Source organism: Meles meles, chromosome 14, assembly GCF_922984935.1.
Source record: "Meles meles chromosome 14, mMelMel3.1 paternal haplotype, whole genome shotgun sequence".
Classification (NCBI taxonomy): domain Eukaryota; kingdom Metazoa; phylum Chordata; class Mammalia; order Carnivora; family Mustelidae; genus Meles; species Meles meles.
In genome coordinates, this window is record NC_060079.1 from 82,570,068 (window position 1) to 82,597,736 (window position 27,669).

The window sequence follows — 27,669 nt, forward strand, 5'->3', positions numbered from 1 at the left end:
TTTCATTTATTTTTATTTTTTTTTAATTTTTGGCGGAATTCATTTAGAGAAAAGAAGTCATCAGTGTTTAAACTTGCCTGCTTATCTGCTTATCTGCTATCTTTAAATTCATAAGGAATATTGAAAAGGCAAATAAAGTGTCTCCTTGGGCCTCCATGCCCACGTGGAGGAGGGTGTGTCCTCCACTCCATCTCTCTGCTCTGCTCCTCTCTCTCAAGTCTAGTAAATTATGTTTTCCCAATTTAATAAATCTTTAATAAAATATTGCCACAGACATTATGCGTCATGACCCAGAAGATGCTTTGTAGCAATTCTAATTCTTGGGTTCTTCCTTTGGTGACCCTCGAGTATTCATTGAAGTTTTGGACTTTGTACGAAACAAGCAAAAGTAGTAGGTGTGTAGTTCAAATAACAATTATTTAAGTATGAAGAAACTTCCCAGGTGATGTAATTAAAGAAAAATACAGAGCCTTGGGTTACCAGGTTCTGGATTGACTAGAAAAGTGACTAGAGGGTGGGTGACGTCTAGGACTAATTTAGGCCAAAGTATATGGAGAAGAGTTTGTAGGTTATATGGGCTCAAGGTGAATTTCAGTGGATGCAGAGAAATTGAGCAAATATCTTAGTGTGTGGGGGTATGGAGAAGATTCAAATGAAGATGCTTTTATTTTTTAAAGATTTTATTTATTTGACCGAGAGAGAGGGGAAGCGGCCATGCGTGCATGAGTGGGGGAAGGGACAGAGGGAGAGAGAGAATCCCAAGCAGACTCCTCAGTGAGCATGGAGCCCAGTTTGGCCCAGTTTGATCTCACCACCCTGAGATCATGACCTGAGCCAAAACCAAGAATCAGATGTTAAAACAATGGAGCCACCCAGGTGCTCTGAGAATTTTTTTTTTAATTTTTTTAAAAGATTTTATTTATTTATTTGACAGACAGAGATTTCAAGTAGGCAGGGAGGCAGGCAGAGAGAGAGGGGAGGAAGCAGGCTCCCTGCTGAGCAGAGAGCCCGATGCGGGGCTCGATCCCAGGACCCTGGGATCATGACCTGAGCCGAAGGCAGAGGCTTTAACCCACTGAGCCACCCAGGTGCCCCAAGAGAAATTTTTTTTTTTTAAGAGGAATGCACTATCAGTTGGGGAACTAGGTAGGAGAGGTTCCAGATTTAATCCCCTCCAAATTCCTTTCTTCTCTTTCAGAAAAATTGAGATGAGCTTTTACGTCGTCAGAATACTTCACTGATGCTGTTTCTTTAGTGACAATTGTGTGTAGACCTGCCACCTAGTTGACCTTGCCAGTCAGGCCATCACTCCTCTCTACAGTCTCCTTCCTTGTCATTCAAAGTCCATTTGTACAGGGCACCTGGGTGGCTCAGTCAGTTAAGCGCCTGCCTTTGGTGCAGGTCATGATTTTGGGGAGCTGGCATGGAGCCCTGGGTTGGGCTCCATACTTGGCGGGGAGTCTGCTTCTCCCTTTCCCTGGGCCCCTCCCCCCTGGTCATGTTCTCTGTCTCTCTCAAATAAATAAGTAAATAAATAATCTTTAAAAAAGAAAAAAGTCGGGACTCCTGGGTGGCTCAGTTGGTTAAGTGTTCTCAGGTCATGATCCCAGGGTCCTGGGATCGAGTCCCACATTGGGATCCCTGCTCAGCAGGGAGACTGCTTCTCCATCTCCCTCTGACCCTGCTCTCTGCTTGTGCTCTCTCTCACTCTCAAATACATAAAATAAAATAAAAGAATATTTTAAAAAATTTAAATAAAGGAAAGAAGAAAAAAGTCCAGTTGTTTGCTCCCCACTTACAGAAAGCCACGCACCCCAACAAACGGATTGAAGAACAAGGCAGAGAACACTACTCTTTCGCTTACCATACCCGTGGAATCGCACACGCATGCACACAAACCCAGATGCTGTCCTGCAGACATAAGCACTGTCCCCGTCTCATTTCCAGTTAGTATGTCCATTGTCCACTTTGGTGAGTTGGAGCAGTATCTGGAAGCAGGGAGGTCGTCCTCGATAGTTGTAACACGTCCACTGGAGAGATTTCAAAATGATCTTAACATGCAGGTGAATACATTTGCAGAAGTTTACAAATTTCCTTTCCTTCCTAGCTACTGTAATTGCCGCACATTAGATTCCAAAGTATTTCATTTTCATTAGGGAGAAAAAATCACAAAGGGAATGTGGGGAACCAGACGCCTTGATGGAGCAATTCGAGCATCTGAGATAGCCTGTGTGTGTGTGTGTGTGTGTGTGCACATCTATAAATGCGTGTATGTATATCCATATCCATGCACATATGTGCGTACGTTATATTACTCTATACTGCATTACGTAACGTGCATCTTCAATCAATACGTGGAGTGATTTTAAAAGTGCAATTTTTTTTAACTTTACATTGCTATTCTATGAAAATGCTAGTGCTGAGGCTGATGAGAATTTTCTAGCCGTTACGTTGCATGTCCACACTTAAGCATGAAAAACAGGGCTCAGCTGCACAGAAAGGGTGGTCCAGTTGACCTTGCTAGTAACCTCTCCTTTCTTTCCAGCTGTGCAGGCCTATACTGTAAATTCCTTCCTCTGTCTGCTCCACGATTGCCTACATCTAAGTCAGATGGCTGCTGGTTCTGGAAAGAGATCTGTGTGATGGCTTGAGGGTAGGGAGGCCTGAATCTGATAGCCAGCAGTGCAACAGACTGGCTGAAATCAAGATCAGTCCCAACTGGAGGCAGATTATGGAAAGGGAGCTGGCTGGAGAGGTGGGGGTTTGATTGGTCAGGCAAGGTGGGCTTGATCCTGGTCCTGAGGCACCTGTGGGATGACCAGTGAGCCTGATTTTCCAACAAGTACTGAGTTTAGTGGTGCCTCTTTCTTCTTGACAACCCACATCTTTCCTTCTCTGTGAGCTTCAGAAAAGGGTCCCTTAAGTCTTACAGGGCCCCAGCGGACCAAACAGAGAGACAAGATGGCGGCTCCATCTCCACTGCAGCATTCAGTGATTGTGAGAGATCACACTATACATTTAATCCCCAGCCATTTTGGGGTATGAAGTGTGAGCTAAGACCCATGTGTGATTTGGTTCATCCAAGCCAGTATTTATAAGCTCAGCCTGTTCCCAGAGCAGAGGCAAAGATGGCTACTTCCTAGAGCTTGAGTTTGGATCACAAACAAAGTGTCCGTGTGATTTATGGCCTCACTCAGAATTTTTATAGCAATCTACTGTGTATATGAACCCTACCGGAACTAGCAATGTTTGTAAACTTGAATTTTAATTCCATCGTTTAACAAAGTGTGAAAAAAGTGTGGAACTATGAGAATTAGAAATTATCTAGGAGGGACATCTGGGTGGCTCAGTTCGTTAAGCGGCTGCCTTTGGCCCAGGTCATGATCGCAGCGTTCTGGGATCGAGTCCCACATCCAACTCCTTGCTTGGCAGGGAGCCTGCTTCTCTCTCTGACTTTGCCTGCCACTCTGTCTGCCTGTGCTTGCTCTTTCTCTCTCTCTGACAAATAAATAAATAAAATCTTTAAAAAAAAAAGAAATTATCTAGGAAAAGACTGGCCTAACAGATCTGTCCAAAAAGAGGTCTAAGGGGAGTAGTGTTTCATCGGTGAGCTTTCACTGGAAAACCGATCTTGAAGCTATGTATCACGCACATTCCATTTTGAAAGATATTTAATAAGTTAGTGCATAATTTTAAAATGCTCGTCTGTCACTAGAATCATTCCAGTTTTATATTTTTTATTTTGGCCAGGAAATCATTTGAAAAAAAATCTGGTGTATAATGATACTAACATTTGGAAGGAAGAAATCATGTGTTTTTATCAGAAATACTGTGAATAGTGAGCAGCTGTTTGGTGTATAAAAGAGAGAAAGGAATTTCTTTATTGTTCCAAAATGCTTTTGAAACATTATGTGTGACATTCAGAGGAGACAGCAGTTGGTCATTGTAATAACCCTGAAATAAAATAATAAGACACTTGTGCTTTATGAGTGTGTAAGTTTTGTTGTAGTAAGAAATAGCTTCTTTTTTTTTAAAGATTTTATTTATTTATTTGACAGATAGAGATCACAAGTAGGCAGAGAGGCAGGCAGAGAGAAAGGAGGAAGCAGGCTGTCCGCAGAGCAGAGAGCCCGATGTGGGGCTCGATCCCAGGACCCTGGGATCATGACCTGAGCCGATGGCAGAGGCTTTAACCCACTGAGCCACCCAGGCACCCCGAAATAACTTCTTTTAATGCATGATTGTATTTTTTTAAAGATTTAATTATTTGAGGGAGTGAGAGAGAGTGAGCATGAGCAGAAGGGAAAGAGAGAGAGGGAAAGAGAATCCCAAGCTGATTCCACACTGAGCACAGAGCCTGACGTGGGGCTTGATCTCAAGACTCTGAGATCACAACCTGAAACAAAACCAAGAGTTGGACATGCTACAGACTGTGCCCTTTCATGATTACATTTTGTCTTAGTGATCACAGTCTGTAAAACAGATAAATTACTAAGAATATAGCTAATCCGATCTAAGTCTTTCCTAACTACTACCATGGGCAACTCTGATATTATGTTTACTACATCAGAGTCACAGAATCCTGAAATGATCAATCTGATCTCCTAATACTGAGTTGAATTTCACAGGGGTGGGCAGAGATCAAGAAATTCTAACCACTTATAAATTAACATTATTTTTCTACTTTATAAAGGGAGTGACATTAATAAGGCCAAAATTATTTTCTCTCTGTATTCATCCTGCACAATTTTTTTTTGTTTGATAATAAAGAGAAACATAAAGCTGTATTTCTTGGTGGTCAGACCTAGTTCTACTAGTGTTTAGAGCACAAGTATGTGGTTTCCAGAGGAAAATAAGATGAGAGAACTTTTTAATCTGAGTGAATTATACAGCTTCTGCATAAAAGTAGACCCTAAGTATTATAATAAAGGTAGAATACATCTCTTAGGTTAGCCTCCTTCAACTCTAAAGTGGATTGGACATCGCTCCTTTAAGCTGCTTCAGAGATGTACACTCCTACTTGTAATTTCTTGCCCACTACCCTGCACGGCCTTTCATGACTGTCAGTATTTCTCCGGACGACAAGCCCTTTGAGGGGAGGGATGACGCCAGCTTTCCTGTGTGTCTCAGTGTACTATGATGTACCGAATGTCTGTGGAATACGTGAGCCAGAGAATAATAAACGCATTTGGTCATGAGCCCCCCAAGTATGGCGGGCGGTGTTATTGCTCACAGGGGACTTTTTTCAGAGTCCTTAAATGGGGGGAGGGAGTTAGTTCATAAGCAACTAGTTCATAATTTGTTTGTGGCCCAAATTAATAGCATAGTATCTTTACCAAACACACATCATGCTTTATCTGAGTCTCATATGTTTATTTTTTCCCTTCAAAGAGTAAATGGAGTCACAGAGCTCAGTGGTCTTATGACGTCTGTTGAGTGTTAATGTGGAGGTGTGCAGTTTTCAGGTAACTAAGAAATTTGCATATGTAAGGAAGGTATGCAGACAATATACCTTTGTGTTGAGAGGAGAGCATAGGGATATCTCAATGGCTAACATTTCCCCAAAGAGATGCTGGACAGCATTCACATAAGCTCATAATTACCATACGTATCTACAGAGACTTGCCGTGAGGTGAGAGACAGCCTTGCTCTCTGTCGGAAAACAGACATACATAGTTTTCTCTTACAGTCTTATGGGGAAACATTTGACACATACGGACATCTTAAATAGTAGACTCTATCTTCCTTGTATATAAAGGCATTTTTTTTTTTACTCCTGAGAAGTCCTTAAAATGGTGACTTGTGGGGCACCTGGGTGACTCAGTGGGTTGAGCCTCTGCCTTCGGCTCAGGTCATGATCCCAGAGTCCTGGGATCAAGCCCTGCATTGGTCTTTCTGCTCAGTGGGGAGCCTGCTTCTCCCTCTCTCTCTCTGCCTGCTTGTGATCTCTCTTTCTCTGTCAAATAAGTAAATAAATAAAATATTTTTTTTTAAAAAATGGTGACTTGGGGCACCTGGGTGGCTCAGTGGGTTAGGGCCTCTGCCTTCGGCTCAGGTAAAGATCCCGGGGTCCTGGGATCGAGCCCCGCATCGGGCTCTCTGCTTTGTGGGGAGCCTGCCTCCCCCCTCTCTCTCTGCCTACTTGTGATCTCTGTCTGTCAAATAAATAAAAATAAATAAATAAATAAATAAAAATAAAAATAAAAAATGGTGACTTGTGTAACACAGACTCTCAATAATTATTCGGGGAAGGAACAAATTAGTGAAGAATATGTACTACTGATAACAGCTGAAAATCCTCATTCTGATTCCTAAAATTTGAAGTATGCATTGCAGTCTTTAGCATATAGCTGACTGTTGTTTCCTTGTTAAGCTGATGACATTTCAGGGCAGACCAGCAGTATAAACTAGAATTAGGATAGGCGTTTTTCTAACCTTCGGAGCAAGGGTTAGGAATTGAACTTGCCATATGTAGGTGAGGCAGCTCCGGCTCTAGGAGGTAAAATGACTTGTTCAAGTTGATACTCTGGTAAGTGTTAGTATCTGGATTTGAACTCAGGCCCTCCTGACCAAACCTTGAACTTGGTCTTCTACATAGTACTACTAAAATGATTAGAACAATTTCTCATTGAAAACTTAAGTCATGACCTTTGTTGCATAGGTTTGAATTTTATAATCTCTGTGCTTCGTAAAGATGCTGCTCTTGGAGTTTTGCTTAATAAGGGAATCCCAGACGTAGGCTTCAACCGCAGAAGGACATACATGTTTAACATATTGTTCCTATTTGTCTCTCCGATGCCCGCGAATCCAAAACACACATTCTAGACTGTGCCAACTCACTTGCAGAGACCATCATTCAGTTTGCAAGAATAATTAGTTGCTTTTGTAAGTGACTTAAACACGACCTTTATCTTTAGCCCACATGGCTAGTGCGCGAGGGGCGTGATATTTATTTTTATTGCAAGAACTCTCGAAGACCATACATTTCTTCCTTTCTGATTCCAGTTCAGTCAGACTTATTTCATCCGGTTGTACAGTGAAATCCATTGCAGTCTGCAGAGGTAGCAGACTCCTAAATTTGTAAAGCTATGCAAACCAGAAGCTTTGGGGGGAATAATTTAAGTTTCACATTCTGCAGAGAAAACCAAAAAGATGGGTTGCGGCATGTAATGTGATTTCGTCGTTAGGCGAGGCGGACCAAACGACCTCTCATCCAAGGAGGTGGCATTCTGAGGTCCTGCTCTCCATTTCCCGTCCACACACAGCAACTGGTGGCAACTAAAAATAATGAGCTCTGCCACCAGCTGAGAATCTGGTCACAGTTGGCTCGTGGACAGCGTGCACAAATAAGATTGAGGATGCCTCGTTCGGTTTCCTCCCTTCAGCCCACTCACCAGCTCGTTTGCTGCCATTTGGAAGCTATTGCAAAGCCATTAACAGGCAGGACCGAGAGAGCCGCAGTGCAGCACGGCTCTGTGTGGACAGAATGTGGCCGCGTGTGAGCACCAATGGGAGTGGACCGTTCCCAGGACCGGGGCCCCAGGAGCCCTGTCAGTCAGCCTCCTTACAATAGCACGTGCAGCCGCCAGGGCTCCGGATCCACCGGGAGGCTGCGCTGAACTCCAGCTGCTGAATGAGAATGAGTTTGAAGCTTTTTGCCTGATCATGGAACCGAGCCTCTGTTCAGTAATGCATCCTGAGGTAAACTGTCACCTGAGTCAGGTTCTAAATAATGCATTTCCTGGGGACCACGGTTGTAGCAGAAGAGAATGCCAGAACCCGTAGCAAGATTGCTGTCTGAGATGGAAAGATGTCTCACTATCATTTCATCAAGTGCTGTAAGTAAGCTGCATATTTTACTCATGCCGTTGTCTTCTTGAAATAGGACATAGGCAGATGCCAAAATTCAGGCGGGTCTTCTGGTATACCACGTCCAGATGAGCAACATAGGACGGTGACTCGGAAAGATGTTTTACATGCTTAAACATGTTTCCTCTTAATTTCCGGTGCTGCAGTTACTTCTGTGTGATCCAAAAGCTGATAGTGTAGAAATCTTTAAAACTTGATCTTTTTAAGAAAAAAAATACATATATGCAGTAATAAAAAATAGCAATTGTTAAAAAGGAATGTGAGAAGGATATTTCTGGGTATCAGCATACATGGATACAGTGCCTGTATAAAAACTTAGCTCGTGAATGTACGGCTGAGACCATTTTAGTTGCTATTTTACTCTCAAGTTTGAAGGCTTCTGCCTGCATCCGGTGCTCAACTTATAAGCTTAATCCTTCCGAATATCCTTGACGGTAAACTTTTGTCCTTGTGTCATTCACCTTGAAGTGTTCAAGGACTCGAGTGGCATCTGTACCAGATGCTGTGTGCTGATGCTGGTAGGATGAAAAATAGTTTGTCATTGGCTTTCTGATGAGTCCATAAAGGCTTTCTTCAATGCCTGCTTTTTAACAATTTTCCGAACTAGATAAAAGCTGCCTCTGAACCTTCTCCAGATGGCAATCATGAAGAAGGAGACATATTTATAGCAAAAGTGGCTTGCTAGATATACATGCGGTACTTCTGAAAACTTCTGTACATGTATGTCATTGTCTTAAAGTGACAGATGACATTAGTAGAAAATGCTTTCCTCTTAGGGTGAGGGTTTTGTTGGCCAAGGGCATTACGATGTTCCATTTAAAGTAACATTGTGAAGGGGGCATGTTTGAATGGATCTTGAGTTTGGCACTAAAGGAGAGTGAAAAGATCATGATAATAGAGAAGGAGAAATCTTTTCATTTCTTTTGTCTTTTGTGGGAGGATGTACATAGGAGTGAAACATCTATGATGAATGAAAATGAAAATGCCTTACACTTCACCATGCACTGAGCGTGCGGGACAATGTTAATTCCAAAAGGAATTCGTTGATCAGTTTGTAAGTTGGAAAATTGACCCTTTAACAAAAATTGGGAGTGTGCAGCATATTCAGGAATTGTGACAAAAGGGTTTTTGTTTGTTTAATCCCTGAAATCTTGGGGTTATTATCTTGGTGAAATGTCTGTAGGAGGGCACTCTTGGCAGGCTTCCATGTTGCCCCTCCTGTCTAACTGCACCAGCAGAATGTCATTATTTCTCCTTCCTGTGCCTCTGCAGGGGTGGTTCCCGAAGCCCTCTGCACCATTTCTACAAGGAACCTGGGTGCTCGTTAAGAGAGGACACACCTGCTGGATGGCAGCCACAGAGCCTGGGCAGATCACAGAGGGACAGAGTGAAAGGACTCAGGGAGGATGGGGGAGCAGCTGGGCACTAAAGAGAACATGAGCCTGCCCTTAGCTACCTTACACTCCTTCTGCTCCAGCTGAATGATCTGAGTTCAAATTTGGGGAAGTTCAAAGAAGTCATGATGTCTGCTCCAGTGGAAGCATTTGAGTTAAATCTTGCAGTTCGGGTGAAATATAAAATTAATGAATAGTGAAATATTCATAGTGAAATGAAATAGTGCAATAGTGTTTCAAATACCTGGAAAAAAGTGTTCCTGATGAATTTATCCAAGTAATCACACATACTTACAAAAGATCCAATTACATTCTATGCCTGGCGTTTGGTCATGTCTCTAAAATGGCAAGGAAGCATGGAAGTGTCAGAAACTATCTTCCATGGCAGAAGGGGACAATGGGCTAAAGGAGTTCAGAAATTATATTTCACTGTGAGCTACTAGTCAGGGGATGTCTCAGAGTCGAGCTGGATCCTGAAGGATGGGGAGAGTCCAGAAGGAAAAGTTGGGCTTGTGTAGAATCAGAGGGTTTGTTGATAAGGATCAAAATCCACAGCTTTACTGTTCTCGATGCATCATTGTTTCCATACTGTGTTCCATTGTCCCTCATATGGGGGCGATCTCTTGGCAAGGCTCACGGGCCCGTTTTCTTCATGCTGTTTCTCTCTCACTTGAGCCTCCACATGCCTGTCCTGTCATCCTGCCCCGGTTCATCCCTGCACCGTGTCCACCTCCCAGCCGGGCAGCAAGATAGGGAGGGTTCGGATCCAAGAGCATGAGCTAGAGCTCTGAAAACCAGCAAGAGCAGACCCCCATGGCATCCCAGGAGGGGAGCCTTAGGTCTGGACTTGGGGAGACCAAGAAAGAATGCTTACAAGGAACTTTAAATATCACCTAGGGAAATACGCATTATTTAACGATAAAGCATGTATATACTGAAAGGTCTAAACTCGGATTCTAGCAGTGGTTGACTCTGGCTTATGGAGTAATCAGTTTTTGTGGTTCCATGTAGTATACGGAATTCTGTGAGTTATCATTATAAGTAATTGTTATATATAAATATAAAATATAAGTATTCACACATGAATTATGACTAACTTCAGAATAGAATTGTATAATGAATTTTAATTATGGGATTATCTGTTACTTTCATAAATTCACCTGTATTTTTCACAAAATTGTCTATAGTGGGCGTGTTTTCCTTTGACCGTCAGAAAAACAAACTTGAAGACCACGTTAGAGAGAGAGTATATGGAGGAAGAAATGGCTGAGACCTACAACTCCACCTACACTCCTTTCTGACTCCATGGGTTCTGGTCTAATTCGACATGTTCCATGTATCTGACATAGAAAGGTTAAAAACTAGAGTCTAAAAATGTAGCGTGGAAGCAAGATGTAGCAGAAAAGTGGAGGGGCATCGCTGCCAAGAAGTGCTGATGCTTCCCGGACCTCTGTGACCACGAGATGTCTTTGGATGGGGGTGACTCTGTCCAAGTCGTGCCTGGTGAGGTGGCGGGAAGTGAGGAGGGCAGATGCTTCAACTGAGGCACAAGAGCAAGGGGAGGGGGGTGAGCAGTCACAGCCTGTTAGGGCCATGGGACCCCGTGGAGCTATTGTTCTGGCTTGCTGCTAACGATGGGCAGAGAGGCATGAGCTCTGCCCTATTAAATCCTCTTTGATGCCTCGGGAGTCAGACCTCTGCCTGGGCTGTATCTCTCCCAGTTTACTTCTCTAAGTGTATGGGGTCAGACAGCCCTGTTTGCAATAGGAAGTGAGCTAAACTTATTTAAAATGAATGGACTCCAGACCTGTTAGTTCATTCACAACAACCAAGGATGAATCTTACCATCAAGGCTGCTATTTTGCATACTAAAACATTTCCCAGTACCAAGGTCACCTTATTTTTCCTCTCATCATGGGTTTTCATGAACACTACTCCTGCCGACATGCCGTCCCTGATCTTCCACTGACCATGCCTGCTGTTCACGAGTTAGAGCCCCGTGATGCTCAGGCTCACCGAGACGTCAGCACGCTGGTCCCTCCTTGGCTCGCCCTCTGCCCAGGTCAGGTCTGTGGTCCTTCATGGAAGCCTCCCACACCCTAGCCCTGATCTCCGCCTTGCACTGAAGTCAGAGATGCCAAGCCCAGCTTGAACCCAAGTGTCCATCTGTCTGTCCTTCCACCAGCACAGCTGGATGGTCACTGAGGCTGCAGCCAAAGCAGACTTGTTTCATGTCCGTTTCAGACTGCAACACTCTCCCTCCCTCGTGCTGTGCGTCCCCAGGAGGCACAGCGGCTCAGACCTAGAGAATCCTGACATTTCCACCCCTGAGAGGACGGAAGCCAACAGATGGAGGGTGCATCTTCCTACTGGTAAAACTGCAAAGGCACTGGTGTGCGAATTTCTCTTTGTCCACTCTCTTCTGTGATGGCGAATCGTTCCTCCTCATGTCCAAAGCCTGTTCTGGACTCTATCCCCTCTCGCCTCCCTCCTTCTGTTCCCTTCCTCTCCGCACCCTCACTCTCCTCCACTGAAGCATGTCCGCTCACATTCACACCTGGCCCGACAGGCCATCTTCAGATAATCAGACAGACCCCTTGACCTCATGTTCCTTTCTGGCCACCAACTAATTTCTTTATTTTCATGGTCATTCTTGGAAAAATTACCTATACACATGATTGCTGACCCTTGTCCCCTTTTCTACTCTACAAATAATTCCACTGAATCCCCTTAGTTAAACCTTCTTTACAGGGGCAAAATCCAGTGGATACTAGTCCTTCCTTGTGTTAGTTAATTTTTCACTTGACCTCTACCTCTTCTTTTACAGCTCCTGGGAGAGCTGGGATTTTCTCCTAGTTCACTGGGATTTTTCTCCTAGTTCACTGGGATTTTTCTCCTAGTTCACTGGCAACTCTTGATTTGTCTCCTTGCTGGCTTTCCTCGGTAGAGGTTGGCCCGACACTTAACAGTCTCTGGTTTACCTCGTCTCTCCCCGGGGCATTAAACCTCACTTGGATTTTCCCTGGTTTGTACCTCTGACTCCAACATCTCCTTTTCTCTCTCAACAACATGGGCATCTTTTCTGGTCAGTGAACATATGTCTTCCCAATATTCTTGTTTTGATTGCTAGGTCATATCCCATAACCTTTATTAAACCATTTATTATTCATTAATAAACTTCCCTTTGTGATAAGCTTTAAAACATTATATTTTAGCGTTTTGGCTTCTATTACTAAAGTATTGATTCACAAAGGCTGTGTTGTTGAATCAAATGGCGTGTGTCATTTCAAGTGTGATAGAAACTGCCAGATTTCTTTCTGCTAGGCTGGAGCACTTCAAGTTCCCCCATTGGTGGAGAACACCCATCCCTGCTTTTTTCCCAGCTTCGGGTACTGTCCTTGTCCAGATGTCGTCAGTACCTCCGTTGAAATACAGTTTCTCAAAGGTCCAGTTTTAGTCTACTAATAATTAAGGAGATTCACTCATTTCTTCTTGGCCCTATCTCTTCATATCTGTTCTCATTCTTATTTTGGACGGTTTCTTTTTTAAGATTTTTAAATTTATTTATTTGACAGAGAGAGAGAGATCACAAGTAGGCAGAGAGGCAGGTAGAGAGACAGGAGGAAGTAGGCTCCCTGCTGAGCAGAGAGCCCCATGCGGGGCTCGATCCCAGGACCCTGAGATCATGACCTGAGCCGAAGGCAGCGGCTTAACCCACTGAGCCACCCAGGTGCCCCTGGACGGTTTCTTCTTTTTCTTATCAATTTTATGTAATCTTTTATATTAAGAAATATCAGTATTTCTCTGAATGTGTGTTAAAGATAGGTCTCCAATTTTTTCTCTCTTGTTTTTGTTTTGGGTATTTGTTGGCATCTAAGTTTTTAGTAACTTATGGGAACAAGGTCTTATGGGTTTCAGTTTTATTATTACTTATTTATTACTTTTATTTATTTATTACTTCGGTTGTTCTATTTTAAAACTAAATGGTCTTCATCTTATTACAGCTTTTATGTTTATATTTTAAATTCTAGTTCTCGTAAAATTAAGTGTATGTGTGGTCACACTGCACTGCCTTCTTTTGCTACATGCACTGTGTCCACTGAGTTTTAATTCCATATTTTAATTCCAAAATACACTTGCATCTGTTTCTGCTTTCTATTCAGTTACACCAATTTCTTTGCCTTGCTCACAGCCATACTGTTTTAGTTACTGTGGCTTTATAGTAACTTTAATATGTGATAATGCAAATCCCTTCCGATTTTTCAAATATTTTTATTAGATATTCTTAAATATTTATGTTTCCATTAAATACTAAATTGTTCAACTAGTCTTTTTTTCAAGTATATTTTATTTTATTTTTATCATTTTTTTTTAATTTTATTTTTCAGTGTTCTAAGATTCATTGTTTATGCAACACACCCAGTGCTCCATGCAATACGTACCTTCTTTAATACCCGCTAATCTTAAAAGAACAAAATTCTCAACTGGGTTTAAAATAAATTTACCTTGTAATTTAAATTTAATAATATTAGAATAAGATATGTAGATTGGTAGTACCTGTAATTCCACTAAAAGTTAGTTTTAATACATTGCCTGATGTTCCAAATTGATACTTATCTTTATAACAGTACATTGATAATTATATGAATAATTATTTATATGTTTATGAGAATTAAAAGAATAATTTAATATCTTACAAACACTGTTTTATTGAATATTATTAAAATATAAGAAAAAATAAATAAAATGTTCATATTAGTGATAAGTCTAGGACTCATAAATCTAACACAATTAAGAAAAAGACAGAAATCATTAAATGTGCTGTTAAAGATAAATAAATCTTTAATGTTGGATGTCTGCGTATGACTCCAAATCTAATCTCTCTAAAAATGTACGTTCTTTGTATATTTATATTTGTATGTCTTTTATATCTATATCTGTTTTCCTGTGGTATCAGTTGGGAAGTGAGGAAACAGTTGAAGAATACATATAAAATGATAGAACTGTTACAGTGTATGTCCATCATTCAACATTTGACTGCCTTGTTCACACATTTCACGTTTATACAGACCCTTAGGAATGTCGTGGCTCCTTGTTTCCCAGTGGTCCGTCCAATGATGTATTTTTGTGTATTGATTCAGTGTTGCCATTGCATTATTAAAGTCTTGTTGTTATAGATAGAGGGCTCCACACCCCTGGCCTCACTTGACATCTGTTACTCTAATGTGATACCCTTTCTTTCTGTAGATTGTGCAGTGAATGAAAGGGGGCTCTTTATGCTTCCCGTGGATGGCTCACACTTCGTGACACTTTAGGGACAGAGACATGCCATGGTAACTTAACTGTTGAGTAGAATTGAATGGATTAAGTCGATCACATTTTCCTCTATCCCATTCATTCATTTATCCATTCATGTATCTATTAATTAATTTAGTAAATATAATCGAGTTCCTATTCTTTTCCAAGTACCAGTCTAAGGGCTAAGAATATCCAGCCAGTCAACATCACTCCCATCTTGAAATCCTGTGACTATGCTGAGACAAAGTAACAAGTAAACGCACTACTATGGATAAAAATTTTTGATAGCAACTGATGCAGAGAAAATAAGAAGTTTATAGATTTAATAAGTGACCTGGCAGCAGAATGCAATGAGAGTTGATTCTGAATAGGTTGTGAAGGGCTGACCTCCAAGTGATTGAATGGAATGAGAGAACCAGGATGTATCTTTGGGAAGGTTTTGTTAGGCAGTGTGGAGAGCAAGTGCAAAGGGCCTGGGGCAGGGATGGGCTTGTTTCACTTTTTGATTTGAAGAATCTAGGCTCCCTGAAGTTAACTTTTCCTTAACACTTCATCAATAGTTCCCAAACTCATAAATAAATAGTACATTTTATTTCAGTGCTTTTAGCTGTTCAGGCTAATAACCTATAGCTTAACCTTCACTTTTGAACTTCTTTAAACTGTTATTTATAGATGGCCCTCAAATGCCTTTCTGCCCAGGGACTGCATGTTAGCTCCCACTTCATTATCGCATTGAGACCTCAAGATCCCTTTTTTGTTCCTCATTTACCTCAAATATTTCCTTACTTTGACTCAGTGATCATCTCTAATTTCTTAACCTTTTGCTTTCCTGGAAAAGTGTTCATGTGACTCGTTGACTTATTCTGCTCTTCCGGGTTCCTCCCTTGGTCTCTCCATTCTCACCTGGTGATTTCAGATGTTTCCATCAATCACTCACACTTGACATGATGCAGTGTGCTCAGCTTCTGTGAGTGGAGAGTGTTCTTTCCTGTAAGAAAATCAGTCTAGAGAGGAGTCTGGGGACAGTGAACAAACACTGTCAGCACATTACTGTAAGTGGGTGGGCGGTGGGGAGAAAGCAGCGCAGGGTTGTGCTACAGGGAACACGAGTGAGGAAAGGGTCCATCTCCTCAAAGTGAGCGAGCAGGCATTGAAAGATGAGGGGGCATTTGCTGATGATGGATGGGTCAGAGACATGGGCAGAGGAGAAGGCCTGTATGAAACCCGGCATTGTGAGTGCATGGTGCATTCAAAGAACAACCCACAGGAGTTCCATGTGGTAGAGGAAGGAGCAATGTGCAATGTTTGGACAAAGATGATGCATTTTTATGGGGTTCATCGTAGGAGAGAGTTCGTGGAGTAGTCTTGAAGAGTAAGGGATATGATAGGCTTTGTATTTAGAACTGTCACTCTGGTCTCAATATAGTGGATGTATTAAAAGAGAGATTGGAAAGGGAAACAAGATAAGAAAATAGGCCAGATGACAGCCTCAGTCAGAGTGGGGGCAACAGGGCTGATGAAACGTGGTTTGATTTAAGCTTTATTTATAAGAAAGAACTAACAGAGCTTACTGTCTGATTATGAAAATGTCTGTGCTTTGCCCTCTTTTTCCTTATACCTGTCCTGTTAGGATTATTCATCTCCAGCATTTTGGTGGATAGATTCCAGTAAAATCTCCCTGACTGTGCTTTCGTCAGACTCTCTTGGTACATGTGGTCACAACCCAAGAAACCCGCTGTATCTTACCAGCTCTTCAGACTCACAGTGCAACTTCAGTCCATATTCTTCCTTCCTAAACATGAATGTGGAGATGGAGAAGGCCCTGTATGCTGTGTAAGCATGTTTAGACCTTTCCTAAGAGTAACTGGAATCCATTAAAATCTTTCACCCATTAGAGTGAAGAGCAAAGATTTGTGTTAGTGGGGACGAATATGGAGAATGAGTGGAGGGGAATAGCAATGGAGTAGGGGAGGCCGGTGGGGAGGCTCTCATGGTAATCTGAGCCCAGATGGAGGGAAAGCCATCTTTGTGAGTGACCTGAGGATGGAGAAGAGTGGATGAAACTGAATGATACTTGAGTACTAAGGAATCTTGGGCTATAGGACTGATTTAGGAGTCACAAAAGATGAAATAAGGGGAATATTCAAGACTGGCACTTATGGATTTGCTTGAATGACTGAGTGTGTGATGTTTCCATTAAGCTCCAGATGTGCACAATAGAAAGAGAGATAGGCCAGAACGCACTGGGCCCCATGATGTCCGAGGAGGGTTGTCTCGTTCACAGCTGTATGTACAGGTCTGACGTCAGGCCAAAGACATCTATTTAGAGACATGGGGTCATTACCATACTGGTTTCCTTTAAGCCCTGGTGCAGGAGGAAGGAGCCAATGGGGAAATAGTTGGCTCAGGTTACATACTTCCGAGAAGCAGATAGAGAAAAAGATGTTCACAAAGAAAGGAGGAGGTCTTCAGTCAAGAATAGGAGCATCATGGTGCCAGGAGGCAGGGTCTGCTGAACAGTCTGGTGCTATGAGATGAGATTAGGGCACAGGTTTGGTGAGGCTCCGCTGGGACAACAGATGGGGAGCAGTGTCAGTGGAGAAGAGGGAGTGAACTTTCAACTGCCATGTCTTGAGCCATCTCTGGAGTTATGTGTTTCTATTTCTAGAAGGAAGAGGAGAGAACGGTCAGTTGGTGGGCAGAGATGTGGTTCTCAACAAAGTTTTTCTGTTTTTAAGACAGGAAATACTTGAGTTTTTAATTTGCTGTGTCTCTTCCATGTCTTTGGAAACTCAACCCCGTGCTTGCTGTCATTAAAGTCTATGTGTTGAAACTTTAGAAAAAAAAAAATCTTTGAGCATCATTCAATCACTTGAGAAATTAAAATAATGATAAAGCAGGACAATAACCATGATGCCATTGAAGATTCAGAAGAGCCTTGGCATAAAGGCAACTTTGGTTTTCACCAATTGTCACAAATAAACTCATGCTAGTGTTGTGTTTTAAAAGTGATCGTTACATGGGCGTGACCCTCTTGGGCTACACTTTGAAAACCTCTGTTCCAGCCCACAGCAGAATTATATTTTCCTTTCTAAGGAGTAAGTCTCCTATGCGTGCAGAGTCTGTTTGAATAATCCTTAAACTATTTGGCTTTAAATTATGTCATATCTTCAGAAAACTATGTAGAGGTCATTGTGGACAGTTCCATAAACACGTCATCTCTGCAGATGGTAGTTGCTAAAAAAGCTGATTGGGAGCTGTGCTCCCCCTAAAGACAGGAGATGACACGATGCAGAATGGAAACTATGACATTGCTTGAGTCTGTGGCGCGTTCTAAATATGCTTCCATTTTGTTTCGCTCAGCATAAAAAGGTCTTTGGCTCATAGGAAGCGATCAAGGGAGGAATGACTAAAAGGCAGAAAGCTTCAGGGTCTTTTGAGTAAGGAATGAGAAGAGGCTTGAATTATTTGTTATCTGGAGAGGAGGAGTGATGGCAGAGACAGACATAAATGAATGAATGGTTTTGTGGAAATCAATTGGCTATTTTTTTTCATTCAGGCTTTTATCAGAGAAAGAGGAAGACACTTGTCTTGGTGGCTGAAAATATGTATGAAGTGGATGGATGCGGGATATGGCTCTTGGTGCCTCGTATTTTGAGCACATAAAAGCCAATTCTGCAGAGTATCATTGAGAGGAGAGAACCATTTGAGGGTTGAATTGTTTCCTAAATTTCTGGTTTGTTATGCTTTATTTGGAGCAATTTTACCTATGAGGCTCAGCCCCGGGGACTGACTTAAACCTTTTCTGTTGGTGGCCCACTGTAGGCCACACATTGTTTAACCATTTCTATTCTTCTGAGATCCTAGACAAGTCTTTTTTTTTTTAAATACTTAAAAAAAAACCTTCTGGTGTAATTAACATACAGGGTTATACTGATCCTAGTCAAGGGCTGACCCCTTCCTATTCCCACCAGTGATCCAGGAGGGCATCACCTGTGCTGGGCCAGTAAACTCAGTGGAAGTTGGGCCCAGCACAGTGTGTTGTGACGTTCTCTGTCCAGGGGAACCGTGCTCACAGGTGTGGCTGGCGTGGATGATGGAGGCAACACATGTCGTCCACAACCACCCATTACTTATGAGACCTCTTGGGCCAGTCCTGGACTGTTTTAACTACTGTCCGGATTTTTCATTTTAATCTTTAATATATCGCTTAATTTCTTTAGGGCTTGGTTCTCGATGTCCTCATTTGAAAAGTGTAGCTGATAGTGTCATCCTTCTTTATTTCACTGATGTCTGAAAGTCAGCCCGTTCGTTACTCTTGCCTTCCCTCGTTCCCTCCCTTTGCCCACCAGGCATTCATCCATGTCTGTGGTCAGCACAGGCTCGTCCATGGATCCGCTGCTTATGGTGGGGCCCTTGGGGGCCAGATCTGGGCAGGGGCTGCAGGCCCGCAGGCCAAGAAGGATCATGCAACGAAGCTGGTTTGGTGTTAAAACCCAACTTAGGTTAGTAATATTGGACACATATTAATGACACAATAACAGTTGATAAATGAAAATGAGTTATCAATAGTAATTAGTTTACGTAATGATGGTCGTTAATATTCCTTAATGAAGCCATCTTCCCTGGCCTCTACCACAATTTTCAGGGTGGAAAATGACCTCTAAACCTTGTAAGGTTTAGTACGTATGATTTTTCTTTGTACCTTTTGAAGGCCCCAGTGTGTTTCTCGACTTCCAGAAATATCACCCTTGCCCAGACCTCCTTGCCTCGCTGTTCCCATGAGACCATCTACAGAGTAGGCAGCACTGTGTCTCTTTCCTGCACGGATTCTGGGGACGGTCTCCGTAGCAGTTCCTACCAGCAGTGACGATGGTGCACAGAGGCCAAGCTACAAAAAAACAATACGGACTCGCATGGATGGGCCACGGGGAGGAGTAGGTCAGGAGGCTGGGGCCAGATGGGCTGCAGAGGCCGACACCCTTGTCTTTCCCCTTTTCCTCTGAGCTTCCTTGTGTGCATCTGCAGGGATCAATGCCAAGATGCTTGGGGAGAGTAGATCTTGTGACTCCTGGTTGCATCGTTCAGACTGAACAAGAAGCCCTTGCCGGGGCAGGGAGGTTAGGATTCAAGAGTGGGGTGGGAGGCCCTTCTCCTGAATGTTCTCCAGGTCAGGCACTTACTCCTGGCCACTCAGCAGCCCTGCCAGGGATTCAAGTTGACCATGTGTGCAGGTCCACCAGGACTCCACATTTCCCCGAACCCTGCTTGTGATCCCGAGTCTGCATGAGGAGACGGTGGTGGTTCTGCGAAAGGAAAGAACAGAGTCAGAAAGAACAGGGACTTTTTCTGTTTTGGGTAGCACACGTGTCTGTGTTTTATCATATGTGCTTACTATAGCGTTTAGTATTCTTGCCTTTCTTAATTTTGCATACATGTCCAAATATTTCAGAGGCAAACAGACAAGTCCTATAACTCCGTTTTACTTTTAGAAGACATTGTTGTTCTATTCTGATTCCAAACCAGCCATGAAAGTGTTGTATTATAGGATGACATTAAAAGTCATAGAAATAAAATCCACTGTACATTAGGGCAAGTCCTTATTCTTTCCCTTAATTCTGGTGTTTATAAGTTGGCATGAAGTTATGATGGGCCATTGTCTTATTAAAATGTTCTGAGATTGATATAATCTGTGAAAAAGAGACAATGTTGGTAATTTTGATATTATTTAGAAATAACTGAATGTGTGCCTTTCCAAATCACTTACAATTTCCCCCCATTTTTCATAAAGTTTAAAAAAATATGTAGTAATTAATGATAGTGCGACTTGAGGCTTATCAACATAAACCTATATCTGATTTAAAAACATTAAATACGGGGGCGCCTGGGTGGCTCAGTGAATTAAGCCGCTACCTTCGGCTCAGGTCATGATCTCAGGGTCCTGGGATTGAGCCCCGCGTCGGGCTTTCTGCTCCACAGAGAGCCTGCTTCCTCCTCTCTCTCTGCCTACCTCTCTGCCTACTTGTGATCTCTCTCTCTGTCAAATAAATAAAATAAAATCTTTAAAAAAAAAACCATTAAATACAGCTGCTATCTGTGAGGTGCTCCAGGGTCCAGGGGGAGACCTGGGGGGGAGAGTTGCTCCCCGGCACAGCTGTAGTTAACCTCTCTTGCATGTGGACTGCTGCGTGGCCACGGGTTAGCTGGCGGGCGTGAATCACGGTTCCACATTGGTCTGTTTGCTCTCTTCCAAAGTCAGTGGTGTGGCCTCTCTCGCCAAGGGCATCTCCTCTGTCTGGCCACCACAGCTTGGAAGCTCAGAGGCAACTATTATTCCACGTTGTCTCCACTGTCTACGTCCCACCTGCCTGGTGTCAGTTCCCACCTCTGTAAAATTCTCTCCATGCGCTTGCCTCCTGCGCTGTCCATGGTTCTGCTCTGGTGGGGCTGGGACCTTGACGCCTCAACTCTGAGAAAGCATCCTGGTGGAGCCTCCCCACCCCATCTCCCCTAGAAGATCTGGAGCTGCTCCCAATTTTTCACAGATCCCACTGTTGTGATGGGAACGCTGAAGACTTGTTGTCAGAGGCTCCCTGTGGCAGAGTTGAAAGTGTAAGAGTTTTTCTTCCCTCAGAAATGTTCTGATTCTAGTCGTTTTACTCTCATTTCTGATTTTTCACCTTTATGTGTCTTTCCATCTCTCCAGCTGACCCCCACAAATGCTTTCAATTTTTCTAAGATTGTTGCCTTTCTTCTATTTTTGTTCCCCAGTTTGAAATGAGAATTTTTTTTTCTTGTCTTTGAATTTCCAAATTTTACCTGATGTCAAAATTCAGGTCAAATGCCATGAAGTTGTACTTGACCTCCAAGTACTCAATTCTCTTTTTATTTGAGTTAACTGAGCACTTCATCCGTTTTTTCCTTGACACTAGATATATTTAGGTGACTGTCCTCTTTATCTTAGTCAAGAAGCAATATGAGCTCATCACAGTGACTGATTAAACTTATAACCATCAAATGTGTAAATACTCAGCTTTGCACACAGCAGGTTCTTAATAGCATGTTTGAACAAGTGAGATGGAGATTGAATCCTATACATGGCAGGCCCCTTGCTATGCTCTATGGATGCACCCGTGAGCAAAACTAGAGATGGGCCTTCCCTAAAGGGGTGTGAGGTCTATGGGGGAAAGGGAAGGGAAGGATATTGGCTGAAGTGTCTACTGAATTGTGAGAATAGAGTTTTATGGTAGGAAAACTGCTTCATATCATTGTGTCATGTGCACGGAGATAGAAAAATTAAAGTGCAAGAATTGGGCCCATTGGTCTATGCCTGCATGAAGAGGGTTAAACTGAATTTTCGTGCTCGAGGCCACTGGTCCTGCAGGTCAGCATGCTCTGGGGACAGTTAGGGATGCAGGCATTTGCCCTGTGAGAAGCACGGAATCCTGGTTATCATTGTGCCTGAACTTTTCCTTATGCCGATGAACTCTCAGTGGTGTGGTTGTACCTTTGTGACCAGGGGCTTCAGCTTCTACCTCTTTGCATCTCGGTTCATAGCCATGTGCACCGAGGGCATTCAGGGGCTACTTTGTTTACTGAGGAGTGACTGACTAGAGGGAATTTTTGTCTCCATCTAAAGCACAGCACACAAGAAACACGTGTGGGAAGCTTTCTGAAATTTAGAAATGGGTTATTTTAAAATAAATAATATAAAATCAATATTCAATATCGTAGGAGAGTTTAAACCTTTTTTCTCATAATGGAAATAAACTACACATCGATGGCAGAAGATAAGAGATGTCGTGCTCTAAAGGGACGTATCCTTTAGGGGGAAGAAAAACTTGTATGTTGTATATGAGTCACTTGGTTGCCGTTGGCAGAAAATCAACTTGTAAGGGTTCAAGCACAGAATGGAATTTACTGGCTTTCATGTGTGGAAAACGGCCCTTCTACCTGGGAAGTCCAATTCAGTTGGCTTCAGATACTCCTAAATATGGGGTCTGGGGATTTATCTGATATTATTTTTTCTGTCTGTTTCTCCCTTTTTCCTCTCTCTGTTCCTCTATTTCTCTCTTTCTCTGAGTCAGAAGATGTAAGTCTCGTTAGCACATACATACATCCCAGTGGGGTGATAATAACAAGTAAGAGAGGGACTTTTTGTTGTTGCTGCTCCTCATGTCCACCTATCAAATCTCAGGGCAGGGTCCTGAATTGTCCCCACTAGGGTCAGATCCCTGCACAAGGACAGTTCATCAGTCTCCAGTGTACAGGCCATTGTGATGGACTCACCTAAGTCATGTTTCCAGCTTTCCACACTGTTGAGTTGGGAGGGCTTTGTAATAACCCCACTTGAACCACGTGAAGAGAGAGAGGAGTGGTGATTTCCAGAAGGAGGGTGCTCCTAGAAGAAATAATGGGGCTCACCAGATAGGTAATGGTAGTTTCAGATACCATATGATGGAGTAGCAGGAATACAGGAAGGAAGATGGAAGGTATGTAAAGACTGGATGGTTTGTATGGTGCCTTAATTCGTAATAATCTTCTGTGGGCGAGGTGGAGCCCATGGATGATGGGCTTGAACACTATGACTAGTTTTATTGCTTACACCCATTATTTTAGGTTAACATTAAGACAAACTTCCTCTCTCTCTCTCTCTCTTTTTATTGAAAAGTCTGTCCAGGAGAGCACAGTAGTAATATACTGAAGCCAAGTGTGTTCAATGCAATAATTAAGACTTGAGGGGCACCCGGGTGGCACAGTCAATGGGTGTCCAACTGTTGGTTTCAGGTCAGGTTGTGAGATGTGAGTTCAAGCCCCAAGTCAGGCTCTGTGTTGAGCATGGAGTCTCCTTGTTAGGGTCCATAATCAAAGGAGTGAGACTGATACAAAGCAAAGGTCAAGCAAAGCTTTATTTCACGCCAAGCATCGAGAATCAAACTGACTGGTCAGGGCTGTCTCTTGCAAAGAGGCAACCCCTCCCAGCCTCACAGACTAACTTTTATAGAGGTAGTTTTGCTGGGCTATACACAGGTGGCCAATAAGATTGCAATGCACAGAGAAAACTGCACAGTCATGTTAGGTCACACACGGGCGGCCAATTGAATTACAATTCACCCTAGTAGATATATGCGTGCCCCACTGATTGGATGTCTCTACCTGGCCTGATCCACCCTTGTGTCTGGGCTTTGCAAGTTAAGTTCCTCTGGGAGGGGCGGAGTCAATCTAAGTTTACTGCATAAACAACAAAATGGCTCCCTCTGATTAAGTAGGCCCTTACATGCTTGAGATTCTCTCTCCTTTTCTCTCTGCCCCTCTTGCTTGTGCTCTATCTCCCTAAACAAAATGAATTAATTAAAAAAAAAAAGACGTGAGACAAAGAATGCCCTTATGTTGGATAAGGGGATGTTTATCTGTGAATCATACTCTCTGTTTTGACATTGCATTTTGAATTGACCGTGAGGGTACCTGAGTGACTCAGTCGGTTAAGCAGCTGCCTTCAGCTCAGATCATGATCCTAGGGTCCTAGAATCAAGCCCCCCATCAGGCTCCTCACTCAGCAGGGAACCTGCTTCTCCCTCTGCCTGCTCTGCCTCCTGTTCCCCCAGCTTGTGCTCTCTCTCTCTCTCTGTTAAAAAGGTAAATAAAATCTTTAAAAAAATAAAATAAATTGGCCTTGAAGAATTTCTCTTATCTGAATGTATCTTATAAATTGATGTGAAAGACAATGGAAATTATTTAAAAACACAAATGATAACCTAGAAATTATCTTAGCCTAGAAGGGATCATAGAAATTTTAGCATATGATTTTTCTCTAAATTTTTCCTATTTAAAAGAAAGAGGGGGAAAAAAGACTCTCTAAACCCAAAATTAAATATTAGATGTGAAATTCAGTTTTGTTTCAGCCCATTACAGAACTGAGAACATTTTATAACATAATAGTGTCAAATATCAAATATATATCAAATTACCATTTTAAATTAAAAAAAAAAACCTTTGCAAGACTTAGGAGAATGATGGAATAAAAAATTATTTATAGCCATGAAATTACAGTTGCATCGACACATACACACAAGCTTTCAAATCGAAAAAATACATTTAAAGAGGAGCTGTCAATGTACAGCCCATGCTCATTGGTCTTTTACTTGCCATTTGCGATGCTCATTTTACAGTGTTGCTTCAGGACTCAGACCAAAGGCATCCAGGAAGTTGCATGATTGACTGATGAGGTCATAGGGCTAGTCAGGGCTATGTTTCCTAAAGAGGAGCCAATGTGTTGACAGGGGCAGGTATCCCGTTCTGAGACGGCCTGGAACACCAGGGAATTTGTCTGTTAAAAACACTGTGAGGAAAAAAAAAAAAAAAAAAAAAAAAAAAACACTGTGAGGCAGGAATGGAGTGAGCTGAGTCTCTCTCCTCCAGAATCGAAGATGTCGGCTAAAGGTGAATTGTGCAGATGTGGGTGATGAACAGATGTTATTTCAAGTCTGGGGGGCCAAACCTGTGTATTTGAGGGAGAGGGTCTAAATCCGTTTTCTTCTGAATGAACCCAAAGAGGGCTTCTCTTTTGAGCTACCCGGAATTCAAGTCTGTCTTGAGACTTTAATTCCAGAGCTCCGCCGCCTGTTGGAAAGGACTGGACAGCAATCACAGCAACCTTGGAGAGACCAAAGACTGGGACCATGGTGTTCAGAGAGGCAGGGCATTCAGGAAAATTAATATTAATTATTAATTGTTAATTAATAATTAAATAAGTAATGATAATTAATAATTAATTCAGGATTTAATTTTAGCGAGATGGCATGCTATAGGAAGCATCTGAGAGCAGCCATGAGTAGGCAGTTCTGATCTTAAAGGGTCTAGACTTCCCCAGACAAGTTCTTATTGAAAGTGTATCTCATAAGGTCGTAGCTAGTTGATATTTTGATGTGGGGCTTCAAATTACCCAACTCTGTGGGTCCTGAATGTAGCTGGGCTGTCTTCTGAGAAGGAGCCTGGTCTTTCAGTGCTCTGTGTATCCGGGTAAATCTGTGTAGGGTCATTAGCACGCGGACATGATTCTGGAAACATCTATAACCAGGGAAGAGTTTTCACCACATTATACCCTCTATCAACCATAGATTTGATAAGACACGAGAGTCCACTTGAATAATGAACCGAGAACATTGCCTCAGGGTGACAATCTTCAGTTTTATTGTTATCCTGAAACAAACTCCAGAAAGAATTATAACTATAAATTTGTATCCCCCAAAAAGCTATTTATAGTAATCAAATCACTTGTCTTTAAGGAAATTTTAAATGTGCAAAACTATAGGTCAGTGTGTAAAAGCATAAATATACTCCAGAGTCTGTAGTAATTTTTATGTCCTGCGTATTTGCTTTATTCCTATTTTAATTTAAAGAATGTTTGGGGCACCTGGGTGGTTCAGTGGGTTAAGCCTCTGCCTTTGGCTCAGGTCATGATCTTAGGGTCCTGGGATCAAGCCCCACATCGGGCTCTCTGCTCGGTGGGGAGCCTGCTTCTCCCTCTCTGCCTGCATCTCTGTCTACTTGTGATTTCTCTCTCTGTCAAATAAATAAAGTAAAATCTTTTAAAAAAATAAAGAGAGAATGTTCTTCACATTCTCTCCTTAGAAAAGCATGTCGTAATTATTGGATAGAAACCAAACAAGTGATCACTTGATATATAAATTTAAAAATTTAAAGGCAGTAAGTAGGGAGATGAAAAATATTGTAGATTTTCTTGAGAAGAATTTAAATTATTTAGGTTTACCTCTCCATCATTCAGAGAAGTGTTTCAGGGAAAGATTTCATGAAACAGGCGTGGTGGACCTACATTTTGAGATATTTTAAGGCATAACATCTATATCTTCTTCCCCAGTGCAACTTCTTTGTACTATTTTCGCTCTGTAAAGAGGGTTACAAACCTGCAGTTTGATTACAAAGATGTTAAAAAATCGAGCCCTTTTTAAAGACTTCCATGCTTCAGTAGAGTTTTGTGTTTTTTTACGGCTCTGGGGGAGTATGTTGAAACTGATTATCCTCTTGTCTTTGAAAATCCTCACTGTTTCTTTGTTTCATCGTCATTTTGTACGCAGTAAAAATAACTCTGGAAGCGTGTTCTAACAATGGATTCTGCCAATAAAGCTTCTGCTAGGACGGTTTTGGGGGGTGCCTAGATACGAGAGTGTGTGTGCACCCACACACGTGGGCGTGCTCAGCACCTGTGCGTGAGTGTGCTAATTTCCTTCCCCAACAACTGCCTCCTGCCTCTCAGACTTCAGAGCAAACATTTTTATAAGGTGGGCTGAGCAATCAAGTTTGCAACTACATTTTTCATGAACTACTTACACTATGTGTATATATTTTAAGAACTCCTGTGAAATAGCCTCTTGTGTCTTCTCTCTTTTTTCCCCACTTTTTTTTTTAGGGTGGTGAAACGCATGAAATAACATTGACTATCTCAGCCATTTTAAGTGTGTTATCAGCACTTAAGTACACTCACGCTGTTGTGACACGGCGCTCTAGAAGTTTTTCGTCTTTAAAATCTGATACTCTCTGCTCATTAAACAGCGACTCCCACCTTCTCCTTCTTTCCAGTCCCTGGTAATCACCATTCCAGTTTGTTTCTATCGAGTGGAATCAGACAGGAAATGTCATTTTGTGACTGGCTTATTTCATTAGGCATGTCCTCAAGGTTCATCCGTTTTGTAGCACATGATAGGATTCCCTTCCTTTTTTAAGGCTGAATAATATTCCAATGTGCAGAGAAACCACACTGTGTTTATCCACTCACCACCGGTGGCATCTGCCTCTACCTCTTGGCCACTGTGAATGCGGCTGCAGTGAACATAGATGTGTGAATGTGTCCTCTGAGATCCTGCTCTCCGTCTTTCAGATACACACCCAGAAGTGAGACCGCTGGATCCTATGGCAGTTCTATTTCTGATTTATTGTGGAGACGTCACACAGTTTTCCAGAGAGGAAACCATTTTGCAATCCCACCAACAGTGTCCAAGGGTTTCAGTCTCTCCACATCTTTGCCAACACTTATTTTCTGTTTTCTTTTGGGGGGAGGGTAAAAGCCACCCCCTAGAGGGTGTAAGGCGAT

General features: G+C 42.4%; 1 protein-coding gene across 4 annotated transcripts in view; it reads left to right on the forward strand.

Annotated features, from left to right (window-relative positions):
• MYO16 (myosin XVI) overlaps positions 1-27,669 on the forward strand; it is a 596,952-nt gene that overhangs the window by 108,107 nt on the left and 461,176 nt on the right. For 2 of the 4 annotated variants that reach the window (XM_045978499.1, XM_045978502.1), the window contains exon 1: positions 7,462-7,838. The exons of the other annotated variants lie outside the window; for them this stretch is intronic. In XM_045978499.1, coding sequence (XP_045834455.1) covers positions 7,811-7,838 — 28 coding nt within the window. In that variant the 5' untranslated portion in view covers positions 7,462-7,810. Of the gene's footprint in view, positions 1-7,461; positions 7,839-27,669 lie in introns of those variants that run through there. 4 annotated transcript variants of the gene reach the window in all.